This window comes from Festucalex cinctus, chromosome 13 (assembly GCF_051991245.1).
Source record: "Festucalex cinctus isolate MCC-2025b chromosome 13, RoL_Fcin_1.0, whole genome shotgun sequence".
Taxonomy (NCBI): Eukaryota; Metazoa; Chordata; class Actinopteri; order Syngnathiformes; family Syngnathidae; genus Festucalex; species Festucalex cinctus.
The window spans coordinates 16,722,501-16,737,795 of record NC_135423.1 but is presented as its reverse complement, the minus strand read 5'-3'; the positions used below and the strand labels follow the sequence as shown (position 1 = coordinate 16,737,795).

The 15,295-nt window shown below is 38.3% G+C and overlaps 1 protein-coding gene across 1 annotated transcript; it reads right to left on the bottom strand.

Annotated features, from left to right (window-relative positions):
* Positions 1-1,039: 1,039 nt before the first annotated feature.
* Positions 1,040-11,867, bottom strand: foxn1 (forkhead box N1). Its single transcript, XM_077541753.1, has 8 exons — positions 11,718-11,867; positions 10,519-10,821; positions 8,554-8,649; positions 8,303-8,433; positions 7,978-8,074; positions 4,012-4,219; positions 3,509-3,946; positions 1,040-1,341 (listed from the first exon to the last, which is right to left on the bottom strand). Exons 1-8 carry the CDS (start codon positions 11,865-11,867, stop codon positions 1,040-1,042), a joined length of 1,725 nt encoding a protein of 574 aa, XP_077397879.1.
* Between the last annotated feature and the right edge of the window lie 3,428 nt (positions 11,868-15,295).

Genomic DNA, 15,295 nt, shown 5'->3' with positions numbered 1-15,295 from the left:
TGTTTTAGTGGCACATAGTTGCTGAAAGTATCGAATTTATGTAAATATTGCCTTTCGTGTTTCTACTGCAATCCTCGGTGCAAACTATATAATGCATTACCTTAAATCACCACTAGGCGTCTTCCCTGTTCGTTTGTCCTGTGCAATTGACAGCAACGCAAGACGTTTATTATTCTTCATTTTGCCTTAAAAAAAAAATCAAACTTATTGGTCTAGAAAATGTTTAAATATAATTGCTACCTTTAATTGAAGTACGTTATTGTCAGACTACGCCCCACAGAATGTACATACCACACTTTACTATTGATTGCCATGTGACACCGTCCAAAAACTGCCCGAGTAGAACCGGAAATTCTGGCTCATCCCCGGAACATCATCCTTCAAAATCAAATCTGTATACAGTATTGGTATTAAAGATATATTTTTCTGTATTTTTCAGATTTACTCAATCTCATTTGTGGTTAGATTCCTGGTTCCTGTGTTTGACACAGCTGTCAGCAATAAATGTTTCATGGTTAAATAAGTGATTGCCAGCCAGGAAATTAAAGATAATGTTAATCATGTTAATTAAATATAATCAAATATTATTAGGACCTGAATGAAGTACAATTAAATTCTATACATGTATTGTTTAACATTCATTGTCTAGAGTTAACATGTTTTAATTCAAATGTTTCGAGTGCACTTAAGTTCATTTACAATAAAAACAGGCATTTGTTGTGAATTTAATGAGTCAGGTAAAATGATCCACATTCACAGAGTGCACTGTGACTCAAGACCACCTCCCCATAAGCTTATATCACCTGTGGTTCAAATTTGTACAGGATACATTGTCTTTTATCACTTTGCTCAAATTGTCCATTTCCCCCAAATAAAACGTGATATTTTTGAGATGATATGGAAATGTGTAGTCACACAAGCCATGGGAGCTCTTCTCTGGGCAGTTATCACTGGGTAGAGAGAACACATTCAGGAAAACGAAGATTTGAGGGCTTCATGGGTGACAATTGATGAAGTTGTTAACAGCTTCATAGCCTACTTAGACCAAGGATGTGGTGCAGCAGGTGAAGTGCTGCGACAAATTGTCCGCCGGGTAAACGTCAGGATACCAGCCGCTTGAATAGTCATGTTGTTTAAAGCGCGGTTCACTTGATGTGTCGTCAAACTCCATTTTACAGAGAGCCATTGCTGCTACCGCTGAGGTCTCTCTGTTGGGCATGGTGTCGACACAGGTGGGATGGATACGAGATGCCTGCAAGCCTGAGGTGATGGACACAGTTGTGGGGGCTGTTGACAGATGTGACACCTGGGTGTCTTCTTGCAACTCCTCCCATAGGTTACCTAAAAAATAAACAAAACAAAAAATAACAATGAATAATTGTAATTGTAGATGTTCTGTCTGATTTTTGTGATTCCATCCATCCATCCATCTTCTTATCCGAGGCAGCTTTAGGAGCGAAACCCAGACTTCCCTCTCCCCAGCCACTTCAACCAGCTCCACCAGCGGGATCCCAATGTGTTCCCAGGCCAGACGAGTGACATAGTCTCTCCAGCGTGTCCTGGGTCGTCCCCGGGGCCTCCAGCCGGTGGGACATGCCGGGAACACCTCCCCAGGGAGGCGTCCAGGAGGCATCCGAACCAGATGCCCGAGCCACCTCAGCTGGCTCCTCTCAACGCGGAGGAGAAGCGGCTCGATAAAGTCAAGTCTAAGTCTAAGTAAGGGAGAGTCCGCACACACTGCGGAGGAAACTCATTTCGGCCGCTTGTATCTTGGATCTTGTTCTTTTTGTGGTTTTCTGAACAAATTCTGACAGAAAGGTGCCAAATTGAAATTGCATTCTAAAAACTGTTGGGACAAAAATAGCCAAATTTGGGCAAAAAAAAAAAAAAAATGGACGCTGCGCTGCTTGGGTGAATTTGACGCTACTTTCTGAATTGTTGTATACAAAAACAACATTTATTTTTTTTTACCTATTTATAGAGTATGTTTTCTGGTAGGTATGGCTGTTGATTTTTCTGTATCTTTTAACCTTGCCGCTGTCAGTCAGTCTTGGTAAGGGCACTCTTGAAAAATAGAGATGAAATAATTTTAAAGATTTTTTTTCTGGATAAATAAATAAAAAAAATAAAATAAATGAATAACTAACTAACTAACTAACTAACTAAATAAATAAATAAATACATTAATAAACATAGATTAATAAACCAATGAATAAATATTGATTAATTGATTGATTGATTTTTTATGGCTACATTAATAAAATGAACATAGGCAATATATCGATGGTTTAGTGATTGAAAATTAAAATATTGTGGATAACTACATATTGGTAGATAAATATGGCATTACATATGTATCGTAAATTAGAATATTGTGTTTTGTATTTTGCCCTGCGATTGGCTGGCAACCAGTCCAGGGTGTCCCCCGCCTACTGCCCAGAGCCAGCTGAGATAGGCGCCAGCAGCCCCCGCGACCCTTGTGAGGAATAAGCGGTCAAGAAAATGGATGGATGGATGTTTTGTATTTTATTTCATGTATGTAGATTTAGATGTGAATATTCTTAAATACTGTAATAAATAGATAATGAAATGAATGATAATGAAATATTGAAATAAAATGATAATGAAATAAGTGTATGGTGGTAGTTATAGATCAGTATGTACATGGTGACACAAAAAACGGGAACTTTTTAACAATCCAATAAAACCAAGAGTGATGGAAGAAAAATATTTTATTAATAGTAATTGAAACCTTAAAACATGCCATTTTAGAAAAAATGTTGGAATTTTCATTAAAAAAAAAAAAAAGTCCTGTGGATGACATCCACCTTTACGAATTCATTGAGATCTGCTGTTGAGATTCCTCATTGACCGCTGTAACATCTCAGCTGGGTTAGCAGCAGTTGTCCGCCGGGTAAACGTCAGGATACCAGCCGCTTGAATAGTCATGTTGTTTAAAGCTCGGTTCACTTGATGTGTCGTCAAACTCCATTTTACAGAGAGCCATTGCTGCTACCGCTGAGGTCTCTCTGTTGGGCATGGTGTCGACACAGGTGGGATGGATACGAGATGCCTGCAAGCCTGAGGTGATGGACACAGTCATGGGGGCTGTTGACAGATGTGACAACATCTGTCAACAACCATCATTGTTTGATTTTAAATGTCATGTTTTAAGGTTTCAATTACTAGCAATAAAATATTTTTCTTCCACCACTCTTGGTTTTATTTGATTTGTCAAAAGCTACAGTTTTTTTGTGTCACCCTGTACTTCCTCCTACTCATTTCCGAACATGTGTAAACAGGTATGATATTGCCTCTTTTGTATTCATTATTACTGTCTCTTATTGCTGTTTTCTTATAACTTCATATTTGATGGCCTTTTAAATAAATAAATAATGCTACACATACCGTAAGGACCCAACAATGCTTGAAGGATTGGATTGAAGAATTTCCAAAAGCCATGTTTACCCACCCAAACTGATCTGTACCTCCCCCTGGCACTGCCTACCTTTCAACTGCAGATCAGTCAGACTGGGGTTGAGAACATCCACATCATAAGTATCTCCATCCAATTGCAAGTCCTGAAGGCTCCTTAGACCAACACTGAAGTCGTCCTGGTGGTTGGCACTGTATGTCGGCGGTAGTGTCCCAGTCGCAATTAAGTTCAGACTTTCAGGATGGACGTCAGCTGTGTGTTGCTCGTCACATGGGGTGTGCAGGGCCGACAAGTCACTAAAATGGATGTCAGTGAGGGAATGGAAGGAGGACTGGCGCGAGGGCGGAGGAGCACATGAATACTGAGGGCGTCGACTTTCTCTGCTGGGTGGTTGAACACGCGTTGGGCCGGAGATTGACGGCATGGTGCCATAAACACCGACATTTCTTGTGTACGGCGGCGTCGAACGGAGCTTCTTGGGCATCTGTCCGAGTAGATGATCTAGGTGTTCTGCAGAAAAACAACATGAAGATGGTTTTCCTTTCGAGAACTTTCAAGATGCTTCTGAGTCCTACCTGGTCTTGCCATACTCCTGCGGATACTAACGGGGTCTTTGCGTCGCCACTTGTGCAACTCCTCCTGCATCTTTTCCACCTTGGCAGGATTGAGAGCCCACAGACAACCTTTCCTGGAGGAGTTCCCATTTTTGCCCTCCAACTTCTCAAAGCTTTTGTTCAGGGAGAGGTTGTGTCGCACAGAGTTCTTCCATCCATCGGGGGCTGTCTAGAAAGAAGCAGGCCATGGTCAGAGGTTGAACGAGCGTCATTATATCATACAAGCAAAAGTATTTGGACACCTGGAAAGTAAATCCATCCATTTTCAGACTGATACCACCTATACCAGTACTCAACTCTTGAGTAGTCACCGATACCAATACCAAGTACCGATACCACTACACAGTAAATTCTGTAGTGTAAATTTGACTCTATTGAGTCAATTTTGACTCTATTAGATAGGGACCAAATAGACTCAGGTTTAGAGTAAACTAAGATTTACACTAGGAAGAGAGTAACATAAAAAAAAAAAACTAAAAAAATAAATAAAACTCACTTAAGGGTTAAGGTTCAAACGCACGACCTTCAGCTTGGGAGACTGCCACACTACCACCTGAGTTATGTCCCTCCTACCTTGGGTCACTTTTATTTTTTGTTTTCCAATTCTTTATTTTACTCTCTTCCAAGTGTAAATATTACTGTAAAACGGAGTCTATTTGGTCTCTATCTAAATAGAGTCAAATGGACTCTACAGAATTTAGTGTGTAGAATTTTTGGGACCTAAAATTTCTCCCCCCAAAAGTCAGAAGGTAGACCTATAGATCCCAGTCTAGCCTTTTTTTTTTTTTTTAAATTAAAATTGGATGAAACGAATAAGGATTCTATCTTCTTCTAATTTGTAGTACCTGAGGAGGGTGGCCAATAGAGCTATCAGCCACCGCTGCGAGTACCAATACCTCGAAATATAGGTCGTCCCAATATCGATACCTGGTGTCTGTACTCAATCATCCCTAATTTTTTTCGTTCCAGTTTTCCTTAAAGCTACTGAACGTAGAATATTCCATTTCAAATCATTACTACCACACTTGGAAAGACAAAGAAGAGATTTATTTAGGTGAGGTGATATTAGGTTATCAAGAATGTACAACAATCTAACAACCTTGCAAGGATAAATCAGATTGCTAGATAGCACAACAGCTTTTAAAAATATTGCACAACTGTCATCCACATCTAAATTTAATCGAAAAATGCATTAAGATTTATGATTCTTCTTGGATGAAACACCACATAAATGATCAGCTTCAACTTGAATACATTTTAACTGTCCATGCAGGACATGTTTTACCGTCCGCCAAGATTCATACCATATACAGCATATATAGTCCTAGAAAATGCTTTAGATCATCTGTTATAAAGAGACCTAATGTATATACTGTATACCTACTTACATTACATATATATGCATATATACAAACATACATATTGTATGTATATTAGTGCTATAAAAGTTAAAGCATTAACTAATTAATCACAAAACTTATTGCATTAATCATGTATTAACACAGATTAATCACAGTATTAATTTTGACCACAGATGATCCTTACGATGACAGCGGATGGTTATGTTACAGGTAGCACAGGATGTGTTTGCGTAATAAACACAACTACATGCATTAAAGTAAAGTATTTAATAAATGTATGTGTTTGACATTCAGAATATTGGTTCATGTCAAATTATTGGGTTCATTTTTACATATATATATGGACGTCAGATTAATAATATCTTAGAATTTTGATAGTATATATATATATACACATGTATATACTGTTACTGTACATGTAATGTGTCGGTCGTTCACTGTAAAGAATTGACTGTAGAATTAAAAAGAAATGACAAAAGAATTGCCAGCTAATTCTTGTAAAAACTCATTTACTGTTACAATTACTGTATTTTTATATTTACTGTATATATATTACAGTTAGGGCGGTATGGTGGTTCACTGTTTAGCACGTCCGCCTCCCAGTACTAAGGATTTTGGTTCGAGTCCAGGCTCCGGCCTTCCTGGGTGAAGTTTGCATGTTCTCCCCGTGCCTGCGTGGGTCTTCTCCGGGTACTCCGGTCTCCTCCCACATTCCAAAGACATGCATGGCAGGTTAATTGAACACTCCGAATTGTCCCTAGGTGTGCTTGTGAGTGTGGATGGTTGTTCGTCTCTGTGTGTCCTGCGATTGGCTGGCAACTGGTCCAGGGTTACTCCGCCTACTGCCCAAAGCCAGCTGAGGCTCCCGGCCCCCCCATGACCCTCGAGGAATAAGCAGTCAAGAAAATGGATGGGTGGGTGGATGGATGGATGGATGGATGGATGGATGGATGGATGGATGGATGGATATTACAGTTACTTACTGTATTTACTTTACAGAAATTCACTGTAATCAAGTTTACAACTGTTTCTTGTATTCAAATTAACTGGCAACAAAAGTACTGGAGCCTATTCCAGCTGGCTTGGGGCAGGAGTACACCCAGAACTGGTTGCCAATGCCAACCACTCACATGCACATCTAGGGACAATTTAGAGCGCTCAATTAACCTGCCATGCATGTCTCTGGAATGTAGGAGGAGACCGGTGAACCCAGAGATGACTCACAAAGGTAGAGGGACAACATGCAAACTCCACCCCGGAAGGCCGAAGCCCAGACTCGATCTCGCACACAATGGGAGGCAGACATGCTAACCAATCATCCACTGTGCTGCCCTTGTTGGAAAATCAAAGCTCATTGTGAGGCTGAGTGCATGAAAGAATGTTAGCTGTAATGTTGTTTATTGGAGAAATGTGATGTGAAGGTGATGCAGACTGCCCTTGCGCTGAAAAGCTGACTTGAGGTGAAATGCAAATAATTATACTTATAACTATAGTCTAAGTCCAAGTATTTCAACACACATAGTAATACAATTCCCAGCCATGAAAAAGTGACTCTATGTCATTCATCTGTTACGTTTTCTGGCCCTGCAGCATGTTTTTGAACGTGGCAGATTGTTGCTTGGAACGTCGCCATCCAAGTTGCACACATAAGCAAATATTTCCAATTGTGAGCCTGAATATATTGCAGGTGCATTGAACGCTTAAGTCCTAACTTGCAGTTGTGTTGAAAAAATATAAAGCTTTCAGTAAAAATTATTACTATGCACTGAATGATCATATTCATTTTTTAGTGTTGTATAAACCCTACAACAATACACTTACACAATACACAAACAGTCTACTTATTAAATATGTCAAGACAACCCCATTGAATCTTTAATGGCTTCCTCATACCTTTCCACAAAGTCATGACCAAAATCTTGACAGTGCATCATTCATCATAAGAAGTAATTAGTGTCATCAAGTGCACAAAGGATGATGATAATCCTTTAACAACTACTACTAGCTACTGGCAAAACAGGATCCTTTAAAAAATAAATAAATAAATAAATAAATAAAATAAAATAAAATAATATAAAATAAAATAAAATAAAATAAAATAAAATAAAATAAAATAAAATAAAATAAAATAAAACAGCTAATTAAATATAGAACAGTGGGGAAAAATCCGAGCTGACTTTGGGCAAGAGGTTGGTCGGGTGTATATTTTCGGAATGTGGCGAGAAGCCGCAGTACCCAGTTGCATGAGGGTCTGACTTTCCTCCATTGTATTGATTATCACACAAAATAACACCATATTCATGTTGTTGAAACATGATATTAATGCACTAAATCCAACAGACTCTTTTTCAGTGTACCTATAATCTAACAAGATCCAAAACAACACCTTTTTATGCTCCTCTCGTATCGCTAAATAAGGTAAACATCAACTGAATGGAAATTCCCTTATGACGTTTTAAAGAAAACTACAGAAGCTTTCCGTGACTCCATGATTGTGCTATTAAAAGCTATTTTTCTTAACATTAATAGTGAGCATCATGCCTATGAGTAACCTGCAGTGTTGTACCTTAAAATAGGGAAAGTTTTCAGTCATGAAGCTGTAGATCTCACTGACAGGCAGGCTTCCCGTTTCACTGTTTTTCAGAGCCATGAAGATGAGAATGCTGCAGTGACATAGAGAAAACATACTTTAAATCTGCATTTTATGGACACAGCTGCAGGAATGACCATCTATGTATTCATTGATGGCATAAAGAGCAAATCCATCAGTTGTATTGGCATTGTTTTATTAAAGGTCAGAGGTCAAATGTAGTAATGTAACTAATGACAGTCAAATGCTCAGATTACAATATAATGCATTGAAGATTGGAAGTACGTAATGAAATTATCACCTGTATGAGTAAATGGGTTTGGGGAAGAGTGACTGCGGGTTGTTCCTCTGATGAATTTGAGACGAGAAACTCTGAAGAGAATAATGTGGCTTGTTGGAATGCTCATCAGTAGCGTACGGCCTTGTCGGAACCTGTAGAGAACGTACAGTGACGATACCAACATGAATATCTCATATCTTCTCTTTTATCAGATTATCTTGCAACACTTCTTTCCTTATTACTACTGCTATTAATCATTGCCCTTACTGTACCTCTTGCGGGGGGCTAGAGGAAGTGTAGGATAGATAGCACTGAGAATGGGAACAAGGAGTCTCAGCTGGCACCGCTGGAATGTCAGGGTAGGCACACTGGAGATAGAAAAAAAAACAAATCACAAAATTTGCTACTCAATAATATGCACTACAATCTTCTGTTACATATGTGATATGGACAAAAATGTTGATACCTTACCATTGCACAAAAAACACTGGTGTCCCTAAAATGATAGACAAAACTAATAGTACATTTTTAAAAATTCCTGAAAATTAACAAACATTGTTTGTAGTTGAACAGAATTGCCAGATTCAGCTCCTTCCACAGATGTTCTATTGGATTTAGATCTATGGGATCAAAATAAAGTGGAACCGGGGTCACCTGTCTGTGACCCTGTTTTGCAAAGTGAAACATTTGCCAAAAATGTTTTCCATGGAAATGAGTGGAAATGCAATTACTTCATTGTAGACCAAGAAAGAAGTAGCATCCTCCTGACTATCAGCAATTCAAATGTGTCCTCTGTAGTGGACCTTTTTTAAACTTGAATATCTCCCACAGAGTGCATATGATTGAATTAACACCCTTTGTGCTCTGTTGGGGACATTCAGAGCTTTCCAATGATACCAAATGTGTAGGGGTGGGGCTTTGCTACCTTTGATTGCATCTAAAAGAAAATGGCTTCCCTCAGTGCAAGCACTTTTTAGGGAAGAGGAAAAGTATGTGTAACACTTTTTTTTTTTTTTTTTTAACAAATTTAGGCTTTAAATGTTGTTAGCTTGTTTTCTATAAGACTCTTAAGAACACATTAAAGTATTGTTTGAATTATTTTAACTGTATTTGAGCCTAGCATTTAAGTTTTAAAAAAATGTCCTCTGTCCTGGACACATAGATTTTTTTTTTTTTCAAAAAATTTATTTTGCAGTATTCCAGTTACTTCACAAAGATTGAGGAATATCAAAACAAACATGGTTGGGCAATATTTTTTTTTCCGGGTAGTCAGGAGGATATTGCTCATTTTTTTTGTCCGTGTATAGTTACAAATAAATACTGTAAATTCTAGAAATATGGTTATGTCACTTCAGTCACAAGATTATTTGTTGCTTTCGGTCCTCTATCCCCATATGGAATTGTGTGAAAGGGCTTTTGTTTACTCTGCTCCTTATGCATGAAATATGCCACAAAAAGGCTGGAAGCTAAGTGAATTGCTTTAAATCCAGACTGAGAGTTTTTGAGACAAATTCCACAATGTTTCTGTGTTCAGATTATAACTGTTTGTAATGTTTGTTGCTGATTAAATAAGAATGAAAGGAAATGAAATGTGTTTGCAAGCAAATCACTATGTATTGTCTCAGCATACAGTAGCCGACTGTTTACTTTCTGGCCCAAAATGGCTGCCGCGCCAAGCAACGGAATACAGCTTTCACATATAGTGGGCTAACGATATCTACAGTCAAGGTACACAATGCCACGTGAAAGATGGTGCAGTTAAACACAAGAAAGGGAAGAGGATTTAAAGTCCAATACTCGCTGGGAGGCACCAGTGATTCCTTCTTTAGTGTGCTGCTAGCTAGCTAGCCATCACGAGCAGAAGATAGCGTATGGACATGGAGGGCTTCTCACCTGCATTTACCGAGGATCAAGCTTTTTTATGTATTTTTTGGTGTGTTAACTGAGGTAGTTTTTCTTCAAAATTTTGTATATCATCTGATTTGCTCATCTGATGCTTTTGTTCTAAGCCATTCTTAGGTAGCCTATTAGATGTGTGCTTGGGGTATTCCTATTCTGTTGGGGGACTCTGACCTTCTGTTTTCTGACACTGGGCAGAATGTTTCTTTCTTTTTGAAATGTCTTTGTATCCTGCGCAGAGCCAAGACACCCTGTGCCAGATGGAGCAAAGCAGCCCCAAAACAATACAGTAATCAACCCTCCTTCATGTTTCTTTGCTACATTTGTGCGTCTGTTACCTGATCATTGTAGCCGGATTGCTCCCAGAGTGTTTGCGCCTCGTTGTTTGATCCAGGTGTGTGACAGCACATTTGAGGGCTGCAGACCTCCTGCAGGCTACTGAAGGGAGTCGAGCCAGACTGGAGACAAACTGCATTTGCACCCTCGCTGAGCTGTCGCAGGTACGGGTGGAAACGAGACGTGTCGACGGGGCCCTGTCGTCCCGTTCCTTCGGCACTATGCTTCCTGCTCACAGGTGCGTGCATTGAGGTGAGGGGAGGTCTGGCTTGCTGATCGAATAGGACAGCACTGCAATGTGTTGTCTGTGGATTAATAGATACATTATCAAAAAAAAAAATGTACATGTATCCCCTTCACTATTGTCAGCTGCCCTCATGTGTCTATTTTGTAATTTTATTTTACAGTGTTCCCTCGCTATAACGCGGTTCACTTTTCGTAGCCTTGCTGTTTCGCAGATTTTTTTAGGTGCAATTTTGCATTCTTTTATTTTCTTTTTTCTCACGGTAATGTACCTATTTCATAACCCATATGTGTTATAAATGTTTGAACATTGAGAATGTTCATATGAGAGAAATGTGAGAAAATGTAAATGCATTGATGAGAAAAATTTATATACTGTGTGGTAAGAGGTTTTAGAGCCTTAAAGTATTACGTAATGAATATAAAACATGAAGTAAACTACTTCGTGGATTTCATTTATTTATTATTCATTTGTTTTTCAATCTAACCCCAGCAGAAAATGAGAGAACACTGTATATACAGTATATAGTTTTTGTTACTTTAATTTATCAAGCACACCAAAATCAATCAAGCAAACATATTTTTATAGTGTTTTTTTTCTTTTTTTTTAACTGCCAAATGATCAGCTTTTTATAAGGCAAATAGATTAGGAGTTTACAAGATTTTTGGGGTGGTCAGAGACCCTAACCAACTAAAAAAACAAAAAAACAAAAAAAACAAGTCTGCTGCTGTCCTCAACAGCTGCTGAATCCCATCTATACATTCAGAACCAAAACTGGAACAATCTGTCATAAAATTACAATTACAATTTTTACAGCAGTTACTTGGGAATATATAATGTGATATGTTTACAAATTTGGACTTTGACATATCAATAACTCAAGTCAATGACTGAAATCTGTGGTGTAATGTTTCATTTTAAGCACTGAACGTATGTTATAATCTCGAAATCACTAACCAATTTCACCCTCATTATCCTCATTCCTTGTGACTCTGCCACCTGCTGGCGGGAGGTCCCAAGGTGCTCATGTGAGGTGTGAGGTCTTGCGTGGGGATTGGAGGGTTGACACTCGTCCTTCTTGGGTGAAAACGTTGGCGAGTCTGACATTCTGTACCAGGATATGATTCTGGAAACACATTGAAAACTGATGTTTTATGCAGTTTTTAATTCAATTGACATGTTTTCCTTATGCTGCTGCTGCTGCTGCTGCTGTTAAATCTGTGAATGCTCAAGTTAATGCATTTTTTTCCTCCCTCTTCTCAGGTAAGTGCCAGTTAACCTCAGATGCAATATATTACCGTATACTTTTCACAGACAGTCAATCGATTTTGACATGTGCAGGTTAATAAGGGGTAAAAGTTGCTCACTGTGTACAAATGTGTTATCAGATCCCAGCAGAGCCTGGAGACACGTGGCAAGTCAAGGTAACCGCATCTATTTAACATACAGGAAGCCCATTAAAGTGGCAACAAACCGTGACTTTTTGGTCATGCCACGCCAAATACCACTGAGGCGGACGAAGTGAAAACAGAGAGGAACAGCTTTCTGCCCACATGAAAGGAGGCAAAAGGGTGACGGTGGAAACGGAGAGATTGCATTTCGTGCTGTCGAGCAACAAACACTCCTCTGCCTGACTGACATGTTGTCGTCAGCCTGAACGCATGCACTTAGGCATCAAAGTTCAAGTGATGCCTTAACAGCCTGGAAACAAAACTGAAACGATACACTTTTAATTTTATTATATCATGCATTGTTCCTAATTATTACTATATATTATTATTCATTTCGCACAAAATCATACATCGTTTGCAGTTTTTCAAAGATCGTAATAAACAGATTGACCGATCAAACTAATATTTCTTCCAAAAATATCCTTGTATGCACAGGTTGGTTACACAAGGTGGAAGAATGAAGAGCTGCTTGCCAAAATGAGATAAAAGCCATGTTTTAAAAAGGTTGATCTTGCCCTGCCATTCATTGTGTACAGACACTATTGAGTTTTGTTGAACGTGTTCAGACCCAGCCAATGAATTGTTTTAACAGGATCAAATTTGCAAGTGTGCAGGTGAGTGTGTGTGTTGGCAGGGAGCGGCTCAATGCTCAGAATAGTTCAAATGGATTTATAGTAATTTGGGAAGTAGATTACACATTTGCATCACATTTTTTAGGTTCAGGGTTCAAATCTTGTGTGGAGTTTGCAGTGGATGGATAGGAGCTCTCTTTGCATGTATATATATATATGTATGTATGTATGTATATATGTATAGAGAGAGAGAGAGAGAGAGAGATTTTTTTTTTAATACCTTAAAACTACCTTTGAATATGTCAGATTGCAAGAGTCTCTCCACAAATTTCCAATTGGATTGAGGTCTGGGCTCTTTTTTTTTTTTTTTTCCATGCTTCATGTCATAATCATTGTTATGGCTAAAAGATCAAATTCGTCTGTCAAATCTAATTAAAAGGAAAAAAAACATTTTCACATACACTTTCATCAGAGAGCACAATGGGGTATATGCCACGGAAGAGGCAGGACTGTTTTTGCACATCAGTTTGGTTCCGGTTCGGTTTGCGATGTGTGGGCTGCGTCAAAATATTTGTGCTTCCAACTTTGTGCCCCTCGGAACCAAACTGATGTGCAAAATCACGTCCCGCCTCTTCCGTGGCATATACCCCATAAATTTTGACTGAAGTAAACTTTGAACCATGTATATTAAAAGGAGACATATTGTGCAGTTTTGACTCCAAGTAAAAAGTTCCTAATTGACTTAAAATGATTAATCCATATTTAACACCCCTGAGTATCACCCTGGTAGAAATGACTCAATATTTGGTGGGCCGGTTTTGGCTCGTGCTAAGTTGCCATTCTAACCGCCTCCAAACTATATGGACAATCAAGGGTGGTCCAAAAATGGTATTTTAGAAAATTGCCTAAAAAGGTTTGTAAATTTAATTCCACATTTTTTTTTTTACAATTTTGATTTTAGCCCTTTCGAGAGACTTGTTCATATATGTTTTTAAAAATGTGCAAAATGTTGATGAAATAAATATCAAACCATTGCCATTTTCTGGAGTGCCTTACGTGTGGCAAGGAACCATATATGGTAACTTTCATCAGCGAAAATATTTTCCCTGATTATAATGAATGATGTCTATTGAATTCTGATATCATCACCCTCTTAAAATAATTGGCTACGTTTTTGTTTTTTTTGCAAAATTGTTTCTTTTTTACCCACCAAAAACCAAAAAAAATCATCTCCTCATGATGCAAATGGTTAAAATTTTAGTTTTTCCTGAAAAATCCGAGAAATGACTTATATAATAATTGAAAAAAATAAACATTCTGAAGTTGAATAAAGAATGCAAATATATTAGTTTAGTATGCAACATTTTAAGTTTAAAACATTAACTGCAGCAGTGATGTTGACAAACATCATCGACATACTGTGATGCTGAATGTGCAAAATTGATTGCAAGAGGACAATTAAGACTGGAGACTCACTCTCAATTCAAATCAGCGATAATGTCTTCTTTGTGGACTTTATGCTGTCAGAATCCCTTGCAGGCTTCAACACCCCCTGGGTCCTTGTCTCGCAGATGTGCTCTTCAGTGTGCAAATTGTCCAAATGTGCATTCAAAGTGTTGACGGGCCAGTTTTGAATTTGACTGCGCGGATACAATCGTCATGCCGTGTATGTGTGTGTGGGTGTGTGTGTACGTGTGTGTGTGGCACACGTCCAACTACAAACAGGAATGAGATGAGAGATGAGAGAGTAAGCAAGAAGACAACCTGCTGCAACAGGTTTTGATGGATGTATTAGTGCACACACTGGCAACCTTCTCTTCCTCCTTGCGCGACCGGGACATGCGATACACTCAACATTAGATCTCACACGGACAGTGTTGTAATTCCCACACATTATAACAAAACAAATGAAGAGAAACCAGCTAGTTAATTAAAGACAACTTCATTCACATAAAAACCTTGTTAACCATAAAGGCAATGCTTTAAGTACCAATGTTTATACAATTATATACTGTACAGTACACCCCTTTCCCTCAAAGCGCTTTACATTCAACAACTCATTCACATACTGATCAGACAGGAATTAGACACAGTGAAAGGATTCTTTGAAAAAAAAAAAGTAGCCTAAATTATAGTTATAACATAACATTAATCCAACGACTATAGCGTTGCAACAATAATGTTAATCCGACCGCTAACTACTGCTGGCTAATTTACTAGCTCATAGCATGACGCCATAATAGCCATTTGTTGATATACTGTAATTGTGTGTGAAGGTGTTTTTCATCAATAAGATCACAGAAAATTTTTATGTGAAATAGTTTTAGATCTGAAATGTTCAACATTAGGCCTATCTGCTGACAAAAAAATAAAATAAAAAGTACACTGCAAAAACAGAAATCTTAACTAAGATATAATTTCCTAAATTTAACCTAAACTTGCTTATTTTGCTATGACAAATTATTTTTACAAAAAAATTAAATTGTCAGACAAGATCATTGTGCTTATTTAT

Bases quoted from the DNA above. Each gene is read 5' to 3' on its own strand.
- foxn1 (XM_077541753.1), bottom strand. From the start codon at position 11,867: ATGTCAGACTCGCCAACGTTTTCACCCAAGAAGGACGAGTGTCAACCC. The intron at 10,822-11,717 runs GTTAGTGATTTC...ATTAATCCACAG, and splicing joins GGATAATGAGGGTGAAATTG to ACAACACATTGCAGTGCTGT. The intron at 8,650-10,518 runs GTAACAGACGCA...TTCTATCTCCAG, and splicing joins AATCCGGCTACAATGATCAG to TGTGCCTACCCTGACATTCC.